The sequence below is a fragment of the Alosa sapidissima genome, chromosome 17 (assembly GCF_018492685.1).
Source record: "Alosa sapidissima isolate fAloSap1 chromosome 17, fAloSap1.pri, whole genome shotgun sequence".
Lineage (NCBI taxonomy): Eukaryota > Metazoa > Chordata > Actinopteri > Clupeiformes > Clupeidae > Alosa > Alosa sapidissima.
The window spans coordinates 2315001-2332902 of NC_055973.1; the positions used below are offsets into that span (position 1 = coordinate 2315001).

Here is a 17902-nt window from a genome sequence, read left to right on the forward strand (position 1 = left end):
CACACACAGCCGAGAGGCGCCTGTCTCATAGTGGCTCAAGCGGCTGCTTCACGCTGCTGACAGTGAGATGGAGAGGAGTGGACAGACACCCTGATCTAGACATTTAATCCTAACCGATTCCTAAACTGGACTGTATGGTGCATAAACTCACCATCGCCCTAAAACATGTCAATTAGATAGAGCCAGCCTCTTCAGCCTCATCCGGCACACTGATGCTCATTACTAAAGTAATAGGGGCGCCGTCAAGCAGCGCATAGAGCTTCAGCTCTAAGGCTGTTAGTGTCGTCGTCTCTACTCTTGGATCTTCCAATTGTGGCATCGGTCAGTCAATCACTGTGCCAGTGAGGGCCAGTCTGTGTGAATTAAAGTAGCACTCCAGTCTGAAATGTTTCTCGTGCTGTGCAAAGATTTGGTTTGGCACCACTTGTCAATCTTTGCAACAGGGATGTTAAAAAAAATATGGATTCTGCCTACAGAGATTTGTTCAGTTTTTAAAAAAAAATCAATTTTCCCAGACTGTCTTCTCAAATCATTCATACTCACTAAACTTCATTAAGATTTGAGCTCAACAACGATCACTTAACATTACCTTTTATGTTTCAAAACTGAAGGAGTTATGAGGAGTTATGAACTGAACTGAAGGAGTTTTGTAGGGGTACAATTATCTACAGAAGCTGAGCACAGCTTATGCACTTACATGTTATACATTAAGAGCTGAAAATATGGTAGATCATTATCACCAGAAAAAATAACTGTTCCATTTAACTGAAAACTTTCAGATGTTGATGGTCATGGATGTTGTGGGCTCAGAGAAGCATACCCAGTGGCTACCAAATGAAATGAATGGGAGGCACGCTTCATAAGCTAAGGGAAAGGGTTCTTTATGTCAGATGTCAGGAAGACTAAATATTGTGCTATCCAACCAAGCCTTTAGTGACAGCCCGGCCAAGAATGTTGCACTATCACATGTCTTTCCCTGAAACAGGATAGTGTGGCATACCTTCAGTATGGTCTTGATGTCCTCTTTTACACAACACTCTAGCCTGGCAACTCTGTACTCCAGCCACTGTTGTACCACGGCTCTCTCCTCTGCGGATTTTCCCAGAAGGTCAGGTCTCTTCGCCTCCTGGGTCAGCTGGGTGGCGATGGTCACCAGTCCAACCAGACCAGGTCCACTGTTGCTCTGGAGAACAGGAACCTAAAACACAACACACTCAAACATTAGACTGTTACCAGCAGTGGTGTAGTCTACTTGATATGCAGGACTATGCAGTAGACCCACTTAAAAAAGTATCAACTTCAAGGTATACCCACTTAAAATAGGCAAGGATATGTATTAACATTTGGGGTACATCACAGTATATCCACAGCTAACTAGACTACACCACTGGTTACCAGTACAGTAATCAAGTCAAGAAGTTGATGGTACAATTACATGAAAATGATAATATACAGTGCCAATTATGTTCAATTTAACTGACATGGACAGCTGTAACGTGATGTGCACTACAAGCTAGCCACTGCAACCTCTATAACACCATTTAATAGTTACGTTAAATCTAAAATGTCATGTCACCCCTTCGGAACCGTTGCATTTACCTTTCCATACCGTATCATGGTCTAACGTTAGGCTACATACACATGGCTCAGGTTTAAGTCAATCGGTCTGCATATTAAACTGTACTTTTCCTAAACCTGCCTCGGCTGGGCAGTGGGCAGGACCTGTGATAGTTCGGTGCATAGGCTACGTTAACTTAAGATACCACATTAGCATATCTGCGTTAACGTTTTAGATAAACAATAGTGGCGTTATATTTGCCGCGTTCATGGCTTTCACTCATTCACTTACAATATCAAATAGATCAATGACCACACATCGAAAGTGGCAAAACAGACAATATATTCATTCATTGGACTAGCCGGCTAAGTTTGCTAGAGAGCTAACGTTAACCATATCACATGCATGGCAATTGTACATATCACGGCATGTAGTAGGGCACTTTCTCATTTTCAGCAACACGTCCGAATTAGCAATACATTTGTCCCATCGTCTGATCCTAAAAACCTCCCCAAATCACCTTTCTGTCTCCCTGTGTGCTGTATTTATTAGGCTTTTTTAATCCAAGAAATTTCTCCAACGAGGACAGCTCTCTCAACGCCATCTTGGCTGCTGATTATTGAGTGACACGAAACCCCAAACCCATTGGTCCAATCTGTGCAGGACCCGCCTACCAATTTTAAATGGACAAAAAAGACAACAAGGCTCGAGGAGGCAGGCACACAGTGACCTATTGCTTTCTGCACATTGCATCAGTGAGTTTGATTTACTTTCAATGCGCAGGGGCAATACTTTCAATGTAAAACGCAACGAAAACATGTACTCTGTGATTATGTTACTTATTTGTCACAAATTATTTCTACTCAGGCACCCTGCACAAAAAGAGAATGCTTCCAATTTTGTTTAGACTTAATTCCATACTGTTTTGATTTATGGCACACAACACAACTTATAGGTATCTGCATTTTCTATGTATTAGCCTATCATATGATATGATTATAATTTGTAAAATCATATTATATGTTTGACACATATGTCTGGAACTAGGCAACACAAAGAACAGAGTGACAAGGATGTTGAAATTATACTGTCTGATTCAGAAAAGCAGTGTAGTAACTTGTATCCATATACTCAGTATAATTGGCTATATTTATTAGGCTACCATAACAGCAATTCAATTTAGTGTTGTTAGACAAAAAAACATAACTTGAATGTCAGCCGGAGGAAAACAGTGGAGAAATATTGTGAAACTATGAACCCACTGCAGTAGTGTCTTTTTTTTAAATGGCACATTTAAGTATATCCCCAGTGTCCTTCGTGTGAAGCATGGAAAATCAAATGAAAATGACAGTGAAGGTCTAGAGTTTCCCTGAGTCCTGCAGCTAAGTTTCCCTCCGTGTCTCCTGGCCTGCCTGCCTGTCTGCCAGCATCTCCGTGCTCGTGCTGTTGTGTGTCACGTCTGTTTGGATTTATGGGCCCATCGGATGACTCGTCCGTAATGAAATGTCACATGTCAATCAAACGGGCCTTATTAACTCTATCAGGGCTTGGTGTGGATGACATCATGGAAAGTGACTGTGGCGCAGAGGTGCTGCATGTCTCTTCCTTCCTTGTTGTGTCACTCAAGTCGTGGTTTGTCACTCATATCTGAGCACCCAGTTCAGACTGTCGTGTGGTTCTCTCTCTCTCTCTCTCTCTGTCTCTCTCTCTTGCGCTCTCTGATTTAAGGCTGAACTGCAGCTCAGGGTCATGAGACTCACCAGTCTGTGGTCTACCTACCCCAACGCACAAGAAACTGTATCATAAAAAACAGCAGAAAGGAATTTTCCTAAAGCCTCATTGTCTAAACAGAGCTGTGTTGTTGAGCTTATGACAAACATAACTGTGTTGTTGAGCTTCTGATGTTGCTTTTTGTTTCACATGCAGCGGTACATTTCCAAGAACCGTTTGTTTTTCAGTTTTAACAAAGACCATGCCATGCTCCACTTTCCTTGATATATTTTCAGTGACACACAAACTACATAGAAAAGAAACTATTAGATTTCAGCATATGCTTCTCATTTGACATATATTGTAAGAAATAATCAATATTATTTTTAGAAACAACTCAAACAGACAGAGGAGCTGTCCTAGATAGCAAATTAATTGTAAGAATGAACACACACATACAAAAAAATCAGAAATGATTACATGCCAAAGAACAAGGTGAGGGTAATTCTCTTGCTCTTTCCCCTGCCTCTCATCTTGTTTTTGTTTGTGCACTGCAGCACGTCACACACTTTTAGCCCAGTAGGAATTGCATAAATGTATGCCTGCAGCACTAAAGAGCGCCTCTCCCAACCAAATGCCTTGGAGCTGCCATATCCTGTATGCATGAGGCTGCTCTGAGGACAGAGATGCCCAGTGCTCGCGAGCGATCCATAGCCCGTGGGAATCCTCTCATGCCGATTGTGATACATAATACGGGGTCACATCAGGGGGAGGAGAAAAAAAGACACCGCGGGGTCACCAATAGTGCCGTGGGGGCTCTCTCTCTCTCTTTCTCCTGGGTGCAGACACTCATATAGAGGCTACCCCACTTGTGATATGCCTTCCCCGTTATACTGATTTGTCTGGCCGGCATGTAGCGGCTGTGCCTGCCTGTCTCTCCTGCTACCTTTCATAACCGGTAAAAACCTATAGGCTGTATATTTAAATCTACGGACAGAAGAGGGGGGGTGGGTCGGCCAGGGAGACGAGGCATGGCTGCTGTCATCGTGGATTGGCACAACGGCCTCGTCTCGGTGCGCATGGCATGACTCGTGGGACAAGACAGTAGGACGTGCCGCGTGCGGCTTAGGACGAGGCTTGACGTGGAGAGACAGCCATCAGCCGAAATCTGTGCTTGTCTTGGGATTTTGGCCCTAACTCACTCTGCATGGACACAACCCAATCAGCAGCAGCCTCTGCTGGATCATACAACTGCCACGTCCACAGACCTATCTGACTTATCTGTGAAGTCTGTGCATGGATGTGAAATACTACCCAGATCTGTTCAAATGATTCTTTGTACCAAATCATTTGACGTTTTCATAATAAGAGAAAACATGCATTTTTTATTGTATACCTAAACGCAGACATAATGGTACCAATTTAAGGCCTTTTCTGTGGCCTCTATGACCTATTTCATTAGGAGTCACTGCTCACTTTGCTTGTGAGATATATCTAACTTTTTCTCTGTTTTTTAAGGCTTTGAAAAACCAGGACATGATTTATTCCTCACATCCTCTGGGCTGTGCTGGCCTGTCTCTGGGTCCCCATTAACAAATGAGCACCCAGCCATCGCCTCTCACCCACCGAGAAGCACCCCCAGCTAAGCAGGTCGGTCCTAACATGTCACAAAAACGCGCATGCAAATATGAGTGTGAAAGTGAGGGTGGGAGGGCATGGGGAAAAGATGGCAATTTCGTGGCTTTTCAGCTTTTGTCCTGTAACATTTGTGACACCAGATTAGCATGTGTACATGTCATGGATCGCAAACACCCAGAGCGGGTGAAAAAAAAGAAGGAAAAGAGTCAGGGAATATAAGCAGGCTGTTAGCAACTCCGTCGCTTCACGACGACCGCATGCCACAAGAGATACTGGAGGACACAGTACCAGTGAACCATTCCCAGAGTGCATCTCTCGTCCAACAACAGTCACTTAAGACTCTTAATTACTGCTATGAATTTCTTTACCCGTAGCGATGGCCTCTTTGAAAAAGAATTACAGAACTCAAGGGAAGGTTTTGATCATTATAGCTTGTGAAAACTCAGATTGTCTTTATTGAAGATGCCCAATGGCCATGCAGGTTTCTCCGTGACTTATCTGGGTTCTTAGAGGAAGTATTACAGTCATGCTCATGCCACAGTGCCCAAGAGGGTAATTACACACACACACACACACACACACACACACACACACACACACACACACACACACACACACACACACCCATACACACACACACACACTCTCACACACACACACACATACACACACACACACACACACACACACACACACACACACAAACACATGCACATGTACACAGACATATCCACACTATTCATATGGACAAACACATACAATCACACAAAATCACACACACGCTCACACACATAGACACACATGAGCGCGCATTGACAGACGGTGAGTCACATCACATACAGCATACACACACAAGCACACACACACACATACACACACACCTAGTACACAAATATCCACCCTATCCATCCTATATGAACAAATACACATCACTCACACAGATATAGTAACTTCACACCTGAGAAAATAGACTACTTCTCTGTAAAGGTCTGTGAGACCGTTCCATACTTCCATACATAAAAGAAACAGCCAGATTTATTTTTTTTTGCTGTATGAAAACTCACCAGCAGGGAGCACTGTGGCTCTTTGAAACACTCCGTATGTAATACTCTGGCCATGGAAGAGAAAAGATCATGCCCCTTTTCACATGCAAAAACTTTTGTGGAAGACAAAGACAAGCTATTGTTCTGAGAGCTTCAACAGCTTATTTTAATTGAAACATTAATAACAGTCACTGCTGGAGACAGAACATGACAAAAAGTCATCCCATCCCATCACGTAATGTTTGTGGAACTGACTTCAAAAGGACTACAGTATATTGACAAGTCAGTAGGTAACAAATGTGATCAATGTCTAGTGTGGAAGAGTGAAATGTAAGCAAATAATGAAATGAGCTAGATATGAATATACCATATCAGTCTATTGTCATTATTGTGTGTTTAACATTTCTTTCATCTTGGCTATGAAAAGCTTTTCACTAAGAAATCTACTGCACTGTTTCATGCATACAGAGAGTGTAGAAGTGTTAGTATGACAACATGCCTTAAAATAAGAGCCTGTGAGAATTGTCTCATTTACTGTATATGCAGGACTGCATGCAATGTGAATTGTCCACAGCTAGGTTTCTATGTGATTCCACCGTTATGGTATACCTCTCCTACAAACCTCAAGGGCTCATCATCTCGTGCCTCCCAAAGAAACAGGAAGTGACTGGTCAGCCCCATGATGGAATTTCCCACAGTGCCTCCTGCCCATTCCAGGCTCTTTACGGCATGGCGACGGAACATGCCTTTGTGGCTTCCCTCTTCCTGGCCACTGCCTCTGCTGCATAGCAGAGGCAAATAGGCCAGACAAGGCGTCCCCCCACCCCCCACCCAGAGAGCTATATGAGCCCATCTTTATTGGCAATTTCTGCTCAGGGACAGCTGGGGCTCCAGCCATGATAAAAATCCAGTAGCCCTTAACTGTGACAGAGATACATGCATGTGGGCGCATGTGTGTGCGTGCTCACACACACATACACACACACACACACACACACACATGCACATACAATACGCAGGTGGGCATGAAAACACACAGACAGACAGACAGACAGACAAACACACACACACACACACACACACACACACACACACACACAAGCACACGCACACCCACACCCACACACACACACACACACACACACACACACACACACACACACACACACACAAATGCAAAAAGGTACTGTATGCACAGCGATGAGCTTCAGCGAACTAGCTCTTCATTCTACCAGCTCTCATGCAAACACTTAAGGGTACACATCTGCATTCATAATGGGAGTGTGAATTCAACGAGACAGAAATCACTCTCCAGCAATGGTAACATTGCCAAGAGGACCAGCACCATGTCTGTGTAAAGAGTAAATGTTGCAAATGGTCCATGACAAAACATGGAGCATTTGCCAGATATTTTTTTTTCCAAAAGGATTTGCAACTGCCTTATCTGTGCTAATAGCTACAGTAGTCTCCTGTGTGCTTCCAACACAAACATGATTTTACTACATATGGCTGATACCTCATCCTCATGAGAGAGGATGTCAAAGCAGACGGATGACTGATAACAAATGAAGCAGGGATAATGGTTTAGCGTATGATGCAATAGTGGAAGCTACCACACAGGAACATCATCATTAAGATGACATTATCAGGAGAACTTGTGATGTATAGGCTGATTATTTCGGGGAATTTGGTCTGAATATAACGTCTAATATCAAAATATTGGATAGAACTGCTGCCATTTTCTACTGTCTTATGCTACTTTTATTCTGATCTGTAATATCTCAACAAAACTTCAGCACATACTCCATTACTGTGCTGCTGTGACGACTGAAAGATCGTCAGAGCTAATCTTTTTATTTTGCTTTCTCAAATTGCATTTGCAGAACACTGTAAAGTTTAAAGTATTGATTCTCTTTGTTCCAACAAAAAAGCTGTTGTTATCTTTAAGTGCCATGAAGAGGGTTTTTTGTTTGTTTGATAGCCCATTACATACAATATAGTTATCATAATATTCATGGATCTCAACAACATATCAATAGTCCCCTATACCAAACCCAAATTCTAACCCTGACGATAATTCTAACCCTATGCCAGCTGTAATTCAAATGCCTATTTGTAGTCTTCATTTACAGTAGAGTGTAAAGAGATACAACAGACAGTATATTCATTGCTCACGGTTGGCGGTCCACCCTCCACATAAAGGGATCTCATTTATTGTGCCATATTTAAATAAGATAGAGTGCAATGTGCAAGGGCTTATTTTCTGGAAACGTCTTATTCTCACCATCCAAACAAAGAGGGACTTAAAATAAATGCTTCTCTGAGACTTTTAGGCTATCGATTCAATCAATCATCTTCTTAACTAAGATAAATGGAGTAATTATGCAGCATGATAATGGTTCAGTTTTGTGGTAGGACTGACATTGGCTGTACATGTAGAGTTATTATCCATATGTAATCCTCTACTGATGACAAATTACACTCCAGCATTGTTTTATATACTCATACTGTTTGATATCAATTGAAATAAGAAAATACTGTTTGACACTGATTGAAATAAGAAAGTACTATTTGGAATTGTTTGAAATGAGAAAGAGATTGCGACCTCTGAGCAATGGCCTGTCTCTATGTGAAGTTGTCTGCCTGCATGCAGACATGGGCAAGTCCTGCAAACATATTTTTCATTTTTTGAAAAGTCTTTACACACTCACACACCCAGAGCGAGAGAGAATGAGAGAGTAAAATCGTCCTGAATTGGCATAACTGTGGACTTGCATAGAGATGACAATGTGTCCCGAGGCCATTCTGACACAAGGGAGTTTGAAAGACACAGGCTTGCATAGTGATGAATAGCATGAAATAGCCTTGTAATGAATAATCGGTTTCATATAAGCGGCAGTCAAGCTGGGCTACCATTAGCTGCCGTCCCTGTCTCTTGTAACTAAATCAATTTCTCCAGATCACATCCACTTCACACTCACACACAACCTCCTGTTGTTGTTGCTTTCGCCATTTGCCCAGTGCTTAGCATATCCGTGCTCAGACACGATAATTATTAAATTATGATAAGCGAAGCAGACTTTCTTCTTCTTCTTGTTTTTCACTATGGCTATTTGAAAGAGATATGGGCCAAGTAGGGGAATGGGATTTAAGTGTGCGCTTTGATTTAGAGCAAAAAGTTGCTTTCAGTCATTTGAATTTGTTTGATGTTTACATGTGGATGCGGGAAGGTATTTCAAGGTTTTGCTTGCATGCATGTATCAAGGTGAGGTGCATTATGTGTGCTTCATATTTGCACAACCATGAGAATATTGTTGATAATGTGTATTGCTTGGACTGTGTCTAAACACCTGACCCGCAGCCAAGTATGGTATGATAGATGATAACAGCATGGTGATATGAAGTACATGAATGGTGGACACACACATATCTCAGTGTACGTGTCTGTGTATGTGCGATTGTGCGTACATGTTTTTATGTGTATATCTATCTATCTATGTGTCTATTTATCTACATCTATCTATATATAATCTGTGCATGCTTGTTAAGTATGTGCTTGGGTGTATGTATATAGCTATGCGCTTGGGTTTGTGTGTGTCTGTCAGTGTATGCATGTGTATATACACCTTTCTCTGTGTATATCTATGTGTCTATATATATATAGTATGTGCATGTATGTGCGTGTATGCACGTGTGTGTGTGTGTGTGTGTGTGTGTGTGTGTGTGTGTGTGTGTGTGTGTGTGCTGTATGTGGCCAGACTCACCGCCTGTCATCGCTCCTCAGCGTTCATGATGGCTTAGTCTCAGTCGGGCTCGGGCCCTCTCATGCTCCCCTTTATACAGGGCCTAATTAAGATAATAAAGTGCAGCAATTTTGACATTTAAAGCGCCCGATTCACTCCGCCGCCACGAGAGGACGGGCCGGAAAAACGGGCAGGACTGATAGATAACGTGATATGACAGGATCACAGAAAAGTGTATTTATTTAAGGAATTACTCAATGGCAAAACAGACCCCTGTGTTAGGTGCTCTCCTCGATGTCCTGTTAATGGGGATGATGACAGGCGCTGTTGTTTGGCAGTCTGGAGAGGGAGAGAAAGAGAGAGAGAGAGAGAGAGAGAGAGAGAGAGAGAGAGAGAGAGAGGGCGGAGTGGGACTGGTGGTGGCTGGTGTGGATTTGTCTACGGATACGCTGTTTTATTAGATGCACAGAGGGCTTGCTGGGACTACAATTTGATCAGCTGTGTGTGTGTGTGTGTGTGTGTGTGTGTGTGTGTGTGTGTGTGTGTGTGTGTGTGTGTATCTATGTCTATGTGTGTGTGTGTGTATATCTATGTCTGTGTGTCTGTGTGAGTGTGTGTGTGCGTACGTACGTGTCGGTGTCTACCTGCGGGGACCTTCGGGTGAGCCCCAACAGCCCCCCGGGCAAGTCCTCTGTCAAACCAAGACAGGGAAGTCAGGTCTCTCTCTCTCTCTCTCTCTCTTTCCTTGGTCTCTCTTTCTTTCCTTCCTTCTTTCCTTCCTTCCTTCCATAACCCATTTATCTTGGATAACTTTGTCAGATTGTCAACCAAACTCTCCGATGGGAACAGGGCCCAAAGCCTATTAAAAAGGAATCAACTCTGACTGTACTGGTCACAGACAGGCGATACCACCACATCCCCTCCCCCCGAGCGTCACCGTGACTACATTAACCAGGCTCCCATTTCATCCGTCGGAGCCAACGGGTTGGTAATCTCGTTTCTTTTTCGCCAAAGCGCCACCGACAGCCTTGTTTTCACTGATTCTATCAGTGGGGATCGTTTTTCCCCCCCTGACCAGATGTAACACTTGTAAAATGCAGCTGTAATTGTGTTGGCTGCTTTGGCGCGGAAGGTGCGGAGGAAACAGATGAATATTTAAATGCGCTGTGGGCCACCAGAGCAGCGGGGGAGCCTGGAGTGTGCAACACGTCAGGCTGAGCACTGGGTGTGCTCTGGAACTCTGTGCTGGGCTGCTCGGAGGCGCGCTGTGCTGTGCTGTGCTGTGCTGTGCTGGTCCATGTGGCCTTGTACTAAGGTGTACTGTTCTACGCTCTGTGATGTGGCCTTGTACTAAGGTGTATTGTTCTACGCTCTGTGATGTGGCTTTGTACTAAGGTGTACTGTTCTACGCTGTGCGATGTGGTCTTGTACTAAGGTGTACTGTTCTACGCTGTATGATATTGCCTTGTACTAAGGTGTACCATTCTAAACTGTGTCATATTGCCCTGGAATAAGGTACAATGCACTATACTATGCCATGGTGGCCTGTATTAAGGTGTACTGTTCTATATCTATATGTGCCATACTGCACTGTGCTATGGTGTGTTGTTTCATGTGTTCTGTTGCACTGCTCTGTAAAAATGTGCTTTGCTTGTGTAGTGTTACAACTTGTTCTAATCAGTGCTGTACTCTGTACTGCTATGCTTTGCTGCACTGTTTTGTTGCTGTGCTGTGCTGTATTGTGTTGTGTTGTATTGTGCTGTGCTGTGTTTTGCTGTGCTGTGTAGTACTCCACTGTGCTGTGCTGTGCAGTGCTGTGCTGTGTAGTGCTCCACTGTGCTGTGCTGTGCTGTGCTGTTTAATGCTTCACTGTGCTGTGATGTGCTGTGCTGTGTAGTGCTCCACTGTGCTGTGCTGTGCTGTGTAGTGCTCCACTGTGCTGTGCTGTGCTGTGTAGTGCTCCACTGTGCTGTGCTGTGCTGTGCAATATTGCACTGTCCCCGGCTAGAGACCTGTGGCTCATGAATAATTTGCTGTTGTTAATCTTGAGTGGTCTTGATTTATTCTGGGCTGCCTTTGAAGCCAAGCATGCTGAGGGCTTTATGGGAGAAAGACACAGGAGATGAAACTGCCGAGATGAACAACACCAATAAAAAACTGAGAGAGAGAGAGAGAGAGTGAGAGAGAGAGCAGAAGGGCCTCCAGAGCACACTGCACTGACAAGTTGCTGCCACACTCCCACCAGCTTCCAGGCTAAGGCGCTTCAGGTGCTTTTAGACAAAAAACACACAGACTCGTTTGGGATGGACAGACAAAACACTTTTGACATGCACGATACACGTGATATAAAGTGACTAAATAGGACTTTAACGAGTGCTGGCCACATGTCATGCTGTCCCATGCCACCCTGCTCTGCGCAGACACAGGGGCTATAATTAATCGCCTCTCCTCAGGGCCTACCTGGAAGGAAACGAGCATCCAAAAGCTTGACTGAGAAGACCCCCCATGTGCTGCAGGGAAAGGGGTGAGTGTATGAGTGTGAGAATGTGTGTGAGTGTGTGTGTGTGTGGAAGGGGGGGGGGGGGGGGGGGTTGGGGGGGTAGACGGCCACCCGTGTCATCGCTCCCTACCCCTCTCGGTGGCACTCCAGTTTAAGAGGGTAATGACCTGGCACTAATTATGGCTCGTTCGTTCGGCTCGATCAAAGTCAACGTCATGCATGCCAAATCAAGGATTGGGGGTTGGACACATTGTTTTTTGGGTTATTCATCCCAGAATTCATACAGTTCTAGAAGCGACTGGGGAAATGGCAAATTGCTGACAAACAAGGCTTCTGACATAGGTGAGGTAGTCTGGGTTGGACTGAAGCTGGACCATTAGTGGTGATGAGGATCGGGGATGAGAGGTGGAGGGGAGAGGTGAGAAGGTGAGGAGGGTCGAGGTCTGACTCAGGGGCTTCCTGCCAGGGGACCAAAGACCTCCAGACCCCTCAGAGGCATCCAGGGAGCAGACTCGCTCGCATACCCACTTAAAGAAGTTAGTGTCTTTTTCCAAACTTTCTGAGAATTCCACAGTGAATGATACAGACAGAGAGAGAGAGAGAGAGAGAGAGAAAGAGAGACTTGGGTGGAAAGTGGATGGGGTGATGTTTCAGAAGAAGAAGAAAAAAAGGGGAGGGTGGGGTGGAGGAAAGGGAAAGCAAAAATCTCATTATGAACGGTTCTCCAATTCCCTCCTCCCCACTGCCCCATCCCCCGTCTCCCCCAGCCCGAGCACCACGCAGGGCAGGGCTGAGCTACGCTGAGCTGTGCTGTGGATTTGCACTAGAGTGGATTTCAGGTAAATTTGCCGGGGAATGCGATGCAAGGGGACTCAAGTGGAGCACAGCAGAGCAGAGCGCTGTGTCAGGCGGAGGAAGACTCACATAACCCCCCCACCCCACCCCACCCCACCACACCACACCACACCCCACCCCACCCCACCAACCCTCCACTACCACCACCACCCCCCTCCGTCCCTCTTCCCTCTTCCGCTGGGGAGGCTGCAGCCTGGGCAGCCCTGCATCTGGTCCTCCTCAGCCCCAGCCGGCTGTGTGTGAATCATAGCCCAGCGGAGCGCAGGGGAGTCCAGACTCGACTCAGGAGTTAGTTAACTCAATTAGATACAGCTTCCTTTGATAGAGAAGAGAAGCAAGGCCTGCTGATAACATTGACAGAGAGAGAGAGAGAGAGAGAGAGAGAGAAAGTGCTGAAAATAACTCATTTTAATTTCTATGTCTATGTAAAATGTGTGTGTGTGTGTGTGTGTGTGTGTGTGTGTGTGTGTGTGTGTGTGTGTGTGTGTGTGTGTGTGTGTGTGTGTGTCTGTGTTTGTGTGAGTACATTTTTGTGTTGTATTTGTGTGTAAGTCTTCCAGTGTATCAGTATATGTATTAATCTGATTGTGTGTGTGTGTGTGTGTGTGGTGATGTGTGCACACAATAGTGGGAGCAAAGAGAACATAGGTTTTGAATAACTTTGGTGCACTCCCTCTGTTATCCCTCTGAGCCCTGGGGGTGCAGGGGAACGTGAGCCCAAAAAGCAGGCCCATATGCATTTAGGTAGTCTCCATCTATTAATTTCCTATCTGCATTATCCACTTAGACCGAGGAACCGCACTGATGTGTATCGCATGGGCCTTCACTTCCTGGAAATGCACGCTAAAGACACGGCACTCTGGCCCAACATTATACTTGTCAGTCACTAAAATAAAATAAGGCAGCACTGTGCGCTTGTAAAAACAACTTAAGCGCTGGTCAAATACTAATTCTGAAATACTTTGATAGGCATAAATATGGACTTCTTTTGAGGACACGGGGGCTCATAGGATTTAAATCTCTTTTAATAACAATGTTGGGAGGAAAACATGCCCACACATTTTTACAAAGAGCTATAATTTGTCAGTATCCCTTAAAGGCAATAACTTGGAATGCCTTGGAACTTTGGAGAAAAAAGTTGATGTTTTTAAATCAATTCAAAGTCATATCAGTTTAGCCTTCATATTGTAGCCTATATCACTGTGTATACTCAACCATGTATGCTATAGAGCAGTGCTTCTCAAACTTTTTCAGACCAAGGACCACTTAACCAGTAGAAAAAACTTCACGGACCACCTAGCTAAGACACAATAGGCCTACTCACTGAACCACCGTGCTTATTGTCTTTGCACCTTGTTTATTGTGTCAGAGGATTCATATGATTTAAATTGGCATAGCTTACATAGGTAGTGTTGCAGAACTGTTTGGATTTACATACAAGTTGGTTCAATATTGCAAACAACTCATCTATATTATTTTTTTACCACGTCTGCTCGCGGACCACTTGGGATAGCTTGCGGACCACCAGTGGTCCCCGGACCACACTTTGAGAAACACTGCTATAGAGAGACCAGGGTTAAAAATAGTAAATATAATGGTAATGTAGGCTGCACAACAAGATATACATACTTTGAACTGTCAGTACTTGACTTGGTTAAGTAAACATTATGTGACTGATACCAATGTGCATGAAAATACTTGACTTGGTTAAGTAAACATTATGTGACTGTTTAAATGTGCATGAAAATTGATCTGTTTGAACCATCCTCTGTTTCTTTCACTGAGTAAATAAAATCTCTTTGTAGCCTTGGTAAGCATAATCCTCTGACATCTTAAAAAGGAGATTTGTATCTCTTTGATTCAAAACAAATAAAAAAAGAAATAAAACACAACCCCCCTCCCCCTTTCGTATGCTTTTTGTTTGCCCAATGCTCTCAGGCACATCAAAGCAAGCAAAGCCCTCGTCTTAAAGCAGTAGGAGTTTTGAGATCTAGCCCCCCCCCATCTCTTCCTCTCCTCTCTGTCTCTCACCTTCCCAGACAACAAGCCAATACCATCCAGCACTAGATGGCATGTGTGTGTGTTTGTGTGTGTGTGTGTATGTGTGTGTGTGTGTGTGTGTGTGTGTGTGTGTATGTGTGTGTATGTGTGTGTGTGTGTGTGTGTGTGTGTGTGTGTGTGTGTGTGTGTGTGTGTGAGGGGGAGGTGGCTCTGTGTGAGTGTGTAGGAGATGCGGGCCTGTCAGAGCTGTCTCGTCAGCGCTGCAATCTCTCTAACTATTCTCCCAGCCTGCCTCCCCGCTCGGCAGCGCAGCGCACCACAGCCCTGCACCAGCGCTGACAACCCTCATATAATTAAACGCACTGAGTCCCCCGCTACCTATGAGCGGAGCTGACAGGATGATATACCTACCGCTCCGCCCTGTCATCCCGCACACACCGGTTCCCAGTATCACTGGGGCGCTGGATCGGAAGACCCACGACTAGCCCTAATTGAGCCCCGTTTTTGGGAAGGGTGCGGTCGGGGGAGGCGGGGGGATCTGTGACTTCTTGTGACCCGTCTCTCGCACTCCCACCCCACCCCCCTTTCCCGGACCCCCTGTCTTCCCGTCATGTCGTCTACGTCCCGTTTTCCTGTTTTTTGCTGTCGTCTGTTTGTCTGTGGCCGCCCTGCTTTCCCTGCTGGTTGGTCTACGATTCGTCCAGGGCAGAAGCAGCGCGACGATGGTGTCTGTACGGCTATGAGACCCTGTTGTGGAGCTCATCTAACGAGGGGGGCGGATGACTGGCGTGGAGGAGACTCAGACCTGCTACGGCGACAGACAGGGGAGGAGAGAGAGAAATTGGACAAATGAATGGAGAGACAGAGGATGTGAGAGACAGGGGAAATGAAAAAGAGACCCAGAAAGAGAGAGAGAGAGAGAGAGAGAGAGAGAGAGAGAGAGAGAGGTATGTAGAGAGAGAGAAATGTATAGAGAGTCTCAGAAAGACAGAGAGACAGAGTTGCAAAGAGAAATGGAGAGAAAGAAAGAGTAAGTAAGTGAGAGAGAGAGAGAGAGAGAGAGAGAGAGAGAGAGAGAGAGAGAATAAAGGGTTTGGTAATAGGGGGGAAAAGAGGGTGGGGGAAAGGTCCTCCATTAGAGGCTACCTCTGGCTCACATGTCAGGACGAGGGCGAGGTATGATCCCTGATGCCTTCCTCCACTCCGCTCCATGGCCCCACCTACTCCCCGTTACCACGCCGACCGTGAGCCCAGCCGCGCTCAGTGATTAGAGCAATTACTCGTCAAGGCTCTGTCACGGCCAATCACGTCTCTGCGCTGAGCTTGGCGGTTGGTCGGCAGGCGAGCGTGAGTGTGAGGGGTGACCCAGACCTGCCTTGGCGTGGGGACATTGGAGGAAGCTCCTCTCACTGGGACACAGCCATCATTGCTACCACGGCTACCACTGCCACGGCTACCACTGCTGATGCTGATGCTGCAAGGAACACTGTGGATTCCGTAGCTTCCTCTGTGGATTAAACAGAGGAACCTCCTTCTCCACCAAATAACACTCTACCTCCACCACTCTCTCTCTCTCTGTATGTATACAGATCTGGGGATCTACCCCAATCCTCTTTCTGGCAGGAATGAATTATTGTCCGGTAATGATCTCTCTGAGCCCCCCGCCCCTTCAGAGGGGCCTAGTGGAATCAGGTCTGCCAACCTGGGAGACCTCCTGTCACTGTTTATGTCATCTCCTTACCACATATCCATCATGGTGATTGTCCTCCAATATCTGGCCCTGCTCTCTCTCTCTCTCTCTCTCTCTCTCTGTCATTGCCTCTCTCTTTCTCTCTCTCCAACACTGTTAACCTCTTAATATCCTCATCCCTCCTCATCACTCTTTTCCAGATCTGTGGTGTGATTGAGCTGCTCCACTGACAGGGTTGTGACTGGACACTTGAGTGTTTAAAACCCTGACCCCTGTACCCTCTCTTTTCTCCTTTCACCTCATTTCAACACCCTCACTTCTCTTCTCTTCTCTCTCTCTCTCTCCCTCTCTGACACGTCTGTCTCTCTCCTCCTTTTCATATATTCCCTCTATCAGTATATCTTCATACAAAATGCTTCCTTATCACACACTCTTTCTCTCCCAACTCAGTTGTGCGGAACTCATCCCAGCAGTGAAGCACATATCTGCTGGGTTTCTGACACTCGGAAATTATTTGGATGATTTCCCTCCTTGACCCCTGCTGAGGAGATCTGAGGCACAACGCTGCATCAAGGAGATCAGTTTAAAAGCACAGACACCGCCATGTCTCTAAGGCCTAGTCCACACGTACCAAACCAACCTTTTTTTCCTCCGTCTTCCCTGGAACCGTATCAAGAATATTTGCGTCCAAGCGGATACATACATACGGTCATAAGCTGCGCAGCACCAGTTGTGATATTTATCCTACGGAGTGTAATCGTAGGTAATGTCATGTATGAAAACTAGTATTGTTAGGCAATTGTATATAAGTGTCAAGTCCAGGGCAGCTGAGGTGTGGCGATGACATCATCGATACGCAAGTAGGATGTGCGGTTTCGCTGTCCAAACGAATTCAAAAGGGCTACGGTTTCAGATTTTTCCACTCTGGGACCAGGTTTCAAAAAAGTGCGGTTTCGGGCAGTGCGTTTACAGGATTCGTTTGGACGCTCGGCCAAGACGAAGCAAAACCTCTGCGTTTAACCCAAAAAGCGTCTCCGTGTGGACGGGCCCTAACACTGCCATGGATGCCGCTGCTGAAGATAGTGGGGTTAGCTGTTGCTATGAGACCTAAAACCAGCTAAATGACTCAATATGGTCATGCTGGTATTCTGTGATTACATTAGG

The 17902-nt window shown here is 45.4% G+C and overlaps 1 protein-coding gene and 1 long non-coding RNA gene across 2 annotated transcripts in view; both read right to left on the reverse strand.

The window, feature by feature from the left end:
* The window catches only part of eef1e1 (eukaryotic translation elongation factor 1 epsilon 1), a 7648-nt gene extending 5455 nt beyond the window's left edge, over nucleotides 1-2193 (reverse strand). The window contains exons 1-2 of the mRNA XM_042068082.1: nucleotides 2079-2193; nucleotides 1001-1198 (exon numbers count right to left, since the gene is read on the reverse strand). Of these exons, the coding sequence (XP_041924016.1) occupies nucleotides 1001-1198; nucleotides 2079-2162 (282 nt within the window). The 5' untranslated portion in view covers nucleotides 2163-2193. The remainder of the gene's footprint in view (nucleotides 1-1000; nucleotides 1199-2078) is intronic.
* LOC121688473 overlaps nucleotides 1-13437 on the reverse strand; it is an 18892-nt gene extending 5455 nt beyond the window's left edge. Inside the window, exon 1 of the long non-coding RNA XR_006024593.1 lies at nucleotides 13406-13437. This is a non-coding gene — a long non-coding RNA (uncharacterized LOC121688473). The remainder of the gene's footprint in view (nucleotides 1-13405) is intronic.
* Between the last annotated feature and the right edge of the window lie 4465 nt (nucleotides 13438-17902).